This window comes from Nannospalax galili, unplaced genomic scaffold (assembly GCF_000622305.1).
Source record: "Nannospalax galili isolate Female #2095 unplaced genomic scaffold, S.galili_v1.0 scaffold54, whole genome shotgun sequence".
Classification (NCBI taxonomy): domain Eukaryota; kingdom Metazoa; phylum Chordata; class Mammalia; order Rodentia; family Spalacidae; genus Nannospalax; species Nannospalax galili.
In genome coordinates, this window is record NW_008341028.1 from 10,524,328 (window position 1) to 10,534,323 (window position 9,996).

Here is a 9,996-nt window from a genome sequence, read left to right on the forward strand (position 1 = left end):
CCTCCTGCATTTCCTCCTTGAAGATGTTACATTGAAACAGATAAAAGTAGTCAGTCACCGCTAGGCCTTGGGACTTAGTGAAGCAGCTCCTGCAGGTACAACTTTCCCTTTAGTCCTTCACCTACCCAGATCCAAGACCAGGCCTAACTCACAAGCACAACACTAAAAGCTCAAAGTAGACAAGAAATCAGCAGAACCTGGCACCTGGCATTTCAAGGACTGGAACCACTCATTCTTCAAGGCAAATCAGGACAGAAGAACTATGCTCATTTTCAAACAAGAGGGGGAAAAAAAATTCATACATATATAGTATAGTTTGTTCTTTTTTTTGTAAAAAAATGAAATCTATTTCTTAAAGAGAAAAGCACTTACCTGCTTGTGCATTTCAATGTTCAAGCCATAGGACATCTCATAATACTACAAGTAAAAAGAATTGCCATTAGCAGACAACTCAGGGCCTGCTCATTTTTTTAAATCTTTGAGAAGGCTTTGACCAAATCATACACTAATTCCAAACAAGCTTAAGTCAAACCCCCAAAGTCAGCCTATGGAGAGAGGTTTAAGAGCTGATACCCGGGAGTGGGCAGTGGGTGAGTGCTGGTGTCAGCTCAAGAGAACTGTACACACAGTAGTAAGAAAGCTGGACCTTCCCTCCTACAAGCCCTGCATGTACCACATATCCTGTTTATACAAGGTGCAGGCTTTACAGGGAATGCTGTGCACACCAGGCCCCTCTTGTCCTCTGAGAGTTATTTAGCACTGGGTGGAAGGTCTCTTATGTGGAAAAAGGCACTGGGGGCCTGCCTTAAGTGGCTCTCATGTCCTCTCCCAAAAGGAAGATGTCAACAGAAACAGACACTGGGTAAAAAGGGAATGGTCTAGCTCAGGTCCCGGGTAGGCCCAGCCTCTCAACTGAGGGGATCCCTGAGGAGGCGGCATGGGTAAGGGGAGAGCAGAGGGCTTTAAAAGGCTCTTCCACTCCTTGGAAAAAATCCCAGGGAAGGCTGGGCACTTCTGTCCCACTGGCTAGATCCCAGGGCTGCAAAACAGAAAAGTTTGCGAACACTCCCAGGAGGTCCTCAACCCTGACACAGGCTGATCCAATTCTATGTTACTAGCCAGTGTAGAGGAAGCAGCCCGCAGGGAAACCTTCAAAACACAAATGAAAAGCTCTTTACAAAGGTAGTGCAAAGATCGCGGGCCTGGAATGCGGGTATGTTTCTTTCTTCCCTATCTCTCACCACCCTCCTCTTAAGTGCCGGGGTGAAGGAAGCCGAGGAAGAGAGCCCTCCCGGGGGCTGTCCAGCGGCTCCAGCCCTGGCCTCCTAAGGTCCCAGCTGCGCCCCACCGAGTCGGTGCCCTGCTCTGCCCTCCCCTCCGCCCTGCTGCGGGCAGCCTCTCACCATCACATAATGGCGCTGCATCTCCGTCTTCTCGTTCGCCAGCTTGTCGTACTCCACTTTGAGGCTGCGAGGGCAGGAGGAGACGCTCAGGCCTGGCGCCAGCATGGTCCCCCTCTGGGACCCAACCCCAGGGCGTCCGAGAACCACTTCTCTCTACTGCCCTGACACCCTGGGTTACCCCCATTATCCAGCATCCCCGGGGCAGAGGGGGGTGGCTCACCACCACCCAGAGCCCGATTCAAACAACTCCAAACTTCCCTGGATCAGGCGAGCGGACTCCTCGCGGCCGCGCGGGGGCGGCTCTTCACCCAGACCCCAGAAGCGATGGACCCGCGACCCCGACCCCCAACCCGGACGGCGCCGGGAGCCCGTACAGCGGGCCGCAAAGGGTTAAGGCGGCGCGCTTGGAAAGGGGAAACAAAAGGCGGAGGCCTGGCCACCCCTCTGTCCCTGCGGGAGGTGGCAGGAGCCTTCGGGGCGCCCCCCACGCCAGCCCGGGGGTACCCCTCAACCGCCTTACCTGTGATACTGAGCTTGCAGGAACTGGAATTCGTCTTTGATCCTGTCGCAAGACTCGGCCACCGTGAATTTAAATCCCGGCTGCCCGGGTTGATGGGGAGCCTGGAGCCCGAAAAGGCGACACAGGGGAAGAGGGGTGGGGACATCAGATGGGCTCCCCACGGCCCGGGCCCTCCGTGGGGTCCCCAGCCCCTCCCCGGCATGAACCACCAGCAAGGCCACACCACCCCACTGCCTAGAACCTTCTGGGCAAGTTTCTGCGCTCCCCGACGAGGCGGGGGAGGGGGGCGTCGCGACCCTCCCCAGAGGGAGTAGGGTTCCCATGGCCAAGAGCCGCGGGGGCGGGGAGACCCGCCGGGCGACTCCGGGCGAGTAGGGAGACTTGCGAGAGGGGGCGGGGGAGCGAGTCAGCGTCCCCCTCCAACGCAGGCCGCCCCCGGCCACCCGGGCGCAATTACCCTCCGCTCTCTACGGCGCCCCCCACCCGAGCCCTTTGTGTGAGCGCGCACACACGCACACACATGCACACACACACACACGCCATAAAGGTAGCAACAAGCAAAATGGAGGTGCCAGAAAAACTGCCTCGTTTACCCTACCATGATAGATGCTTAAATAAACCGACTTGCAATTACTCACCGGATGTCTGCCTTGCGGATACATGGCAGGGAGGGGTCGCGATTCCGACACCGTGGAAGCGCCGAGAACCCGGGCCGGGGAGGTGCGGGGAAGGGGGGAGCCGAGCCCGAGCGGGGGGCGGCCGGGGAACCGAGAGCTCGCCCCCGGCCCCCCCAGCTCGCTTTCACAGCGAAATCCCAGAGTCGGGCGTCCGCCCCAAGTGGAGACAAAGAAGGGCCGAACGGGCGACAAAGTCGTCTGCGGGCGCCGGTGCGGGCGGCGGGCTTGGGCTTTGTGCGCCTAGGGCTCCGCGGGCTGCAGCCGGCCGCGTTTCCCCCGCTGCGTGGACAGCGTCAGAAGCCGGGGCTGCGCGGACATCGTCGGTTCCCCGGCGGGTCCAGCGCGGGGTCCCGAAGTCGGGGGCCCCCTCCTGGGGCGAGCGCGGGTCCCCCGTGGGTCACTCAAGGCGTGGAGACTGGAGAGGGACGCGCGTCAGGGCGGCCCCGAGCATCCGAGGCGTGCGGGTCGGATCCCAGAGAGAAAAGAAGGGCAGGCCACCGAGGTGAAGGCTTGCGGACCGCAGGGGCTCAGAGGGGGACTGCTGGAGCCGGGCGCTGACGCCCCCCACCCTCGCCCGGGCGTGGGGAGCCTGCTATTCCGTCTGCCTCTGCTGCCGCCACGAGCCCTTCCCAGGGCCAAGGAGGAACTCCGGGCTCAGTAGGTGCAAATCAACCGGCCTGGCATCCAAACTCCAGCGGGCACAGGGAGCCTCGGCGCAGAGTCCTTGCTGCTCCCCAGATCCAGCGGCCGCGTCCCCTGCCGGGAGCGTTCAGCGCCACGGCCGCCTCGGAGCGCGCAGGCTGGAGAGCGCCGGGAGGGTGGGGGGGGGGGGGGGGGGGGGGGGGGAGACTCAGCTCGACACCCGGAGCTCTGCGGCTTCCTTCCTTCCTCTCGGCCTGGCTCTCCTCTCCGCGCCCCGACAAACCCCCAAAACACACACACACACACACACACACACACACACACACACACCCCGGAAAAAAAAGTGATCGGACCTGCGGATACCACACACAGACAGAGGAAGGGGGACGAGCACGAGGTATGAACTGCCGCGAGAGCAGTTCCAAATACGGACTGAAAAGTAACAAAATAATGTGGCAGCTTTGCCCAGCGCTGGCCAATGGAAGCGCGAGGTTCCCACGTGGGGTTGCCGGACTCGGCCTGCGACTGGGCGCCGCTAGGCGCGACGTCACAATGCCCTCTTGTGTCTAAAACTATGCATGAAAAGTAGCAATCCGGCCCTACCCGCTGGTGACTTTCGCTTGGGAGTGAAAAACAGCGCTCCTCACATCAGGAATTAACCGAAAGACATATAATAAATAGATATATATTATAGTCCTGGGCTGCTAGGGTGGGTTTTTTTTTTCTTTTTTTTTTCCCCCACGATCTACTAGCAATTATTTGGCGGGAGGGGGAAGAGAGAGAAAACAGGAATAACAACAAAAGGGGAGGGAAAAAAAAGGACAAGTTGTACAATTCTCAAAACCTGTGGCTGGTAGTAATGGATCCGTTGATTCTGCAGAGGCGGAGAACGATTGCTTCCCCCCCCCAATCTCATTAGGGCTGCAAAGGAGCCCAATTAGATACTATAAAACAAACAGAATCACTTTGTCAGTTTAATGTTTTCACTTCAGAAGATTTAGGACCGATAAAATGGTGGCTCCCAAAGTTACCTCCGACCTTTAAAATTGTACTCGGAGCCGAGTTTTCCTTTCTTTTGCCCCCTTCTGCCCCCCTCCCCTCCTGGAACAAAAAAAATTTTTCCTGGGGGCCGTTTTTTCCTTTCTTTGCCCCCCTCCCCCCCCCCCCCCCCCCCGAACCCCCCCCCCCCCCAGCTTTCCTTCCTTTGTTCCTTCGCCCTTCTTTTCAGAAAGCCAAACAAACAGCGCCTCTGATGCGCGGCGGCGGCTGTCGGCGAGGGGAAGCCTGAGAACTCCGGCTGGGCGGGCAACGCAGATGGAAGGGCCCGGCTGTCTGCCGACCGTAGGCCCGGGACGCGGCTGACCCCACTCGCGGCCCCTTCCCTTTGCGGACAGCGACGTCCTGGCCGCAGCCTGGCCCGGCGGGCTCCCAAGCTGCGCTACCGGCCCGAAGGAGTGGAGAAGGGACCCGGGTCGGGGTCGGGGTCTGGCCCTCCCAGCCTCCGGTTCCCTAAGTCTGCCGGCCGGACAGTCCCCACGGACCACCGACAGCCACCCGTGGATGAGTGACTGCGAACCTGGAGAGTCCATGATCAGTCGCCGGCCTCGACGTTCCCGAGGGGCACAGACACTCCCCACGCCGTGGCACGGACCACTGGACTCCCGGACCAATTTGTCCGCAAACCGGGGTTCGGCGGGGCCACCCTGCCCACGCGGCCCTTGGACAGGCACGGCCGGAGTGGGTGGCACAGGAGGCCCCCGGGTTCTCATGGGGCGGGAACGCACGCACGCACGCACGCACACACTCCGGTCCGCGCGAGGCCGGCCGCGAGCCCCCGGAATCTATGTTTTCCCCTCATTAGGAGCCCGAGGTTCGGGTTTGCATCTTAATGAGGATGCTGAGAGCGAGCGAGTGCGCAGAGGTCCGCGCGAGGGCATTTCCACGTGAGCGTCCGCCTCGGATGGAGCCTCCCCGCGCCCGCTCTGGCCGCTGGCCCCAACCGCGCTCTTCTCTTCATTTATTTATTCTCCTAAATAAAAACATAAATCGTGTACGACGCGCACTGGAAAGGGGAGGGGGGAGCAGGAAGAAGCCGGGCACAACAGATGCGAGCATCTGGCCGCAGCATTCATTAGACTCAAAATGGCTCCTCTTCGGAGCTTCCCTCTCCCCTCCCCCTTCTTTGCCCTCCCCCTTACGTCACGGGTGGGCGCACCCGCTTCCTACCAGTCCCGCCCCCTTCTCGCTCCGGTCCCCCACGTGGGAGACGCCGATCACGCCCCGAGCACGCATAGTGTCCAATCATCAGCCAAATAGAGACTCTTTCCACTGCTGATTGGTGGAGCTGCTTGGCGCTGTCAGTCCTGGAGCCGAGCTGTCAGTCAAAACCACGCGGGGTGGGGGAGCGCTGACAAATGCCGAGGCTTCTGAGCCTCCCGCTTGCAAATAGTGCTTGGAATGGCTGCTTAATTAGCTTTGAATGGCTTTTCCTTCCAGCTCAAACAATCTGTCACTACCATGTGGTATAAAGGAGCCATGCATAAAAAAGTAAGCAGAGGCTAAATATCAATTTGATTTTGTGTATCAAAGGAATATTTTATTTTTCTCCCTAGTAATGAAACGTATCAATTTAAATAATAAAAGGTAAAAACACACAAACTAAAAAAAAAAAAAACAAGAAAAAAAGAAAGACAAAATTTTTTAAATAAAGAAAAAAAAAGAAAAAATCAAAACCCAAACTCCACGGTGTTCCGACTCCTGCGCACGCCCGAAATAGGTAATTTCGATGGAGCACGTTCAGGAGGAAGTCTGAGACTCCTTTCCCCACCACCCCACTTTAAACTTGCTTTGAGTGTTTTGTTGTACTGGTTCTAAGTCTAGGCGCTGTGGGAGAGGGGTGGCCTGGAAAGGGGGAGGAGAGCCGGGGTTGAGAAGAAGGGCGAACTTTAAAGGGATCTCTTTGAAGCTGCTAATCAAAGTGCAGGGGTTTTAAGACCCCTTAAACTGGGGGTACTACAGCAGGTCTTGATTTGGGAGCCCGGAGGAGAGGGGGGAGAGAGCGGGTGTGCGTCTCGCCCAGATTTATTAAACACAATGCCTTCAAGATGCCCGGGACGCGGCGCCTCGCCGGGGCTCCCTTTCTCTGTCTCCCCCGGGACTGGCTCCGTCGGCGCCCGCCTGCTGGCGGCTTTGGAGGCCACGGTCTTCCAGGTCTACGCGGACTGTGTACAGAAAAGCACAGCAGCTCTGTCTCCGGTCTTTGGGTCTCCTGCCGAGACAGCGGTGCTCCCGGGGACCCCACGAGCCAGCGTGAGCGCCTATAAGGCAGACCCCACGTTGAGTTCGCCTGTTAGCCAAGCCGCCAGCGCCCGGCCTGGCACACTGGAGGATGCGTGTGATAGGTGAGATTTTTGCAGAGCGCAGCCCTCACGGCCAAGACGAGCTACAGAAGAACACCCCATCGTGAGAGTGAACAGCCCCGCTGGGGTACAAAGCAGGCCATGGCTACCCTCTCCGTCCTCACTTCACTCCCAAAGGAAGCGGACTGGCAGGTGGCCCGTTTCAAACAAAAGAAAAGGCCTAGTAATAGGCCCCGAACTGGACACGGAGGTCAGAACTGGAATCCAGGACAGCCGGATCCACAGCCAACCTCAGAAGAGCCATTGCTTGTGCAAACTGAATCCATATGAATGTTTGCTAAAAGACATACATTCACTATTCACCCACTCATTCATTCATTCCAGCCCTCTCTGTGAGTCTGGTCCCTCTAGCTCCATCACCTTCCCCAACCCTCCGGGGCTGCCTGAACCCCGACCACGAAAGCGGGGCAGGGTGATCAGTAAGCTGGTTCTTACCCCTTAAGCTCAAAGCTCATCACTGCTCATACTCACATACCCCACCCCACCCCCACCCTACAAATTGAGAAAAACAAGGAAAATATCCTTATTTTATGCTCCAGAAAGAGGAAAGAAAAAAATTTTAATACACACAACACCCTGTGTCCGAAGCGCTTGACAATTATTTTAAAGAAGGAGGGAAGTGGAGATAGAGTTCAAACGTCTCTGTCTCCAGTTCTAATTGGAAACGTTTCAACTGTTTATGTTACAAGAAGTGTCAGGGTCATTTGCTACCGGAGAGCTGACTTTTCATTGGCTGCTTAATTGAGTACCTCGGAGTCCACCCCACGTGGGAGAGGAATTCCTGGCACATTCAAAAAAAAAAAAAAAAATCACACGGCTTGATGGAAAGCCCGGCATGGATCTGCAATGTGGAGGCCTCCCCCAACCCCCAGCCCCTCATTTGGGGATTTGGGATGTAGGATTCGTGGGAACTTCTGCTGGCCAGAGACCTGCTTCTCTGGTTCCTTAAAAACAAATACGAACCACTTAGATGAGTGTTATATCTGGTTTTCTTCTTTTCTCAGGAATTAAAGGAACTGGCTCTGGCCAATCACCAAGCTGTGGCCTCTTCTTTGAGGAACTGATCACAGTGTCTTGGGTGGGGTTGTAAACCTGCCCCCAGACATCCCTTCCCCCTAGAGCTAATGGCTTTGATTTTTGAGAGGCCTCCTGTAAGAACCTGCCTTAAAAGAGTGTATTCTCCACCACCACCCATCTCCCTTTGCTGGACTCTGTGGTTCTGATCCTCTGATTTGTACTCATTACTAGAGTAGATCCCCAACCCCCTTCTGCCCCACCCTCCATCCACCAGTCACACAGATCTTCCTCCTCAAGCCAGCACTCCCAGAGCAGCAAGAGGAAGGGGAATTTGTATTTGTTTAACAAACTTAACATAGTGCTTACTCTGCACCAGATTCCATTCTAAGCACTGGGCAAATATTAACACATTGAATCCTCGGCCAAAGAATGAAGGCCGAGTCATTAGTATCGCTCCCATCATGCAGATGGGCAATTGATATTCAATGGTGCAATGACTTCCCCAAGGTCACTTCGGTGCTTGATGGACTTGAATCCAAACAATTCAACTCCAGAGTTCAGGGCTTAACTGCACTTGCCCTGCCAGTTAGGACTGCCAGATAAACTGCTGCTTGTGTCAGGAAAGACAGCTGAGGCTCTGAGGGAACACAGCCTTTCAAACCCTCTTCCAGCTCTCTGACTCAGTCAAGTTCTGTGACTTTGGGGCACTTATGGATGCTTCCTAAGCCTCCATTTCCTCATCTGTAAAGTGGAGATAACAATCCTGTCCATTTTGGAGGATTGCTTCCAGGATCGATGGAGATAATGCATGCGATGTGCTTAGTACAGCCCTGGCACATTAAGTGATCAATAATAGTTAGCCATGGTGGCCATGATGAGGATATGTAGCTGTGGGGCTTAGCTTCTGGTACATTTTCTGTGTGTCTGTAGAGGCATGAGAGGCCTTGTGGCTTAGGCAGAGGCAAGCAGTTCAGTCATCCTGACCTAGTCTACATATTACATACATGGCCAAGTCAGACAGGAACCCCAGTTCCTTGTGAGCTTCCAGGAAGGCTCCAGAGCTCACAGAGACCTTTCTCCTGACTCTCCACATTCCCATTCTATCTGGGTGGTCCTTGAGTAACCTTGGGTTTCCCCATTGCCCTTGAACTCCTGTGGTAAAGGCTGGGGAGAGACAGGAAGGAAAAGGAGGGAGCACAATTCAAAGCGAACTACTGAGGGGATAGAGGCGGGTGGAACAGAAAGAAACCTGAGCACCATCGCAGTAAGGTTTCTGAGAAGAGAAGCCACGAGTAACTACATAAAAGCCTAACTTGTCTTGTTCTGAGGGCGAACCAGCAGTGAGAGGGGGTTCTCCAAGTTAAGGTTAGAGTTCAGCCAGGGGGCTTAGACAGAAGCCCTGGTGGGCAAAGGAGACCAGAAGAGCCCTTCTCCCTCAGCTGACTAGGGTACTTTCCCTTCCTTGGATCCTTTCTTTTACCAGTCTGGCAAGGTGTTAAGGAAAGAAGCTAAGAACTGGTTTCTCTGTAGGAACCTTGTCCTCATCCCTGTACCTAGCTCAGGATCCTTCTCATCCAGTGGAGGATGTCCCTGAAGACTATAAGGCTATTAAGGTCATGAGGGAGGAATCTACTCTTGGGGTCCTGGTTTCCATAGCTATAACATGAGAACCGTGGTATCTGATTGCCAACCTGACTAGAGTATGCAAGGCTTCTTTGCAGATTCTAGGGAAGCCCTTGCCTTTGAGATAGACACAGGCTATTCAGTTCTAGGGCCCTCAGTGTTAAATAGTCTGCATAGGAAGTGATACTGGATGGAGGAGTTGAAGTGGATGGTCCAGGAAGCTGCCTGTAGTGGGTTGACTGGCAGGAGAAGGGGCAAAGTTCCAGAAAAGGGCAAAGCAGCCCAGCTAGGACAATCCTGAGAGCACTGGGGATATTGGGCCGGTTTGGTGGTACTACTACCTCTGTCCAGAAAGCTAAGGTAACCAGTCTATCACGCTTTCATGGCCACTGGAACTTTGTTGGGGGCAGGTTTGCAGAGTAGGCATGGAATGTGTTTGTTCACCTGTCTTTAGCAGAAGCACAAGACTGGAAACATTCTCCCGGACACCAACACCGCCTCCCAAGCCAGGCAGAATTGCATCCTGCCGTTCCCAAGGTGCACTTTGCTGACCTCTATTGACTCATGGTGCCGGTTTTCCATGCCTCATGCTGGAACTGGGTAAATATTTATCGAAGTGATTGGGCGTCCTAATTAAGAGATTTGTGCTTTTCTCTTTTTCCTTTTTAAAGATTCAAAGCAAAGGCTTAGGAGAT

The 9,996-nt window shown here is 55.2% G+C and overlaps 1 protein-coding gene across 12 annotated transcripts in view; it reads right to left on the minus strand.

Moving 5' to 3' along the window:
* Tle3 (TLE family member 3, transcriptional corepressor) overlaps nt 1-3,676 on the minus strand; it is a 48,684-nt gene extending 45,008 nt beyond the window's left edge. For 11 of the 12 annotated variants that reach the window (XM_008836392.3, XM_008836390.3, XM_008836387.3 and 8 more), the window contains exons 1-4: nt 2,562-3,676; nt 1,924-2,024; nt 1,404-1,467; nt 373-417 (exon numbers count right to left, since the gene is read on the minus strand). In XM_008836392.3, coding sequence (XP_008834614.1) covers nt 373-417; nt 1,404-1,467; nt 1,924-2,024; nt 2,562-2,585 — 234 coding nt within the window. In that variant the 5' untranslated portion in view covers nt 2,586-3,676. The remainder of the gene's footprint in view (nt 1-372; nt 418-1,403; nt 1,468-1,923; nt 2,025-2,561) is intronic. The other variant, XM_008836388.3, reaches the window with a different exon arrangement.
* Nucleotides 3,677-9,996: the final 6,320 nt, after the last annotated feature.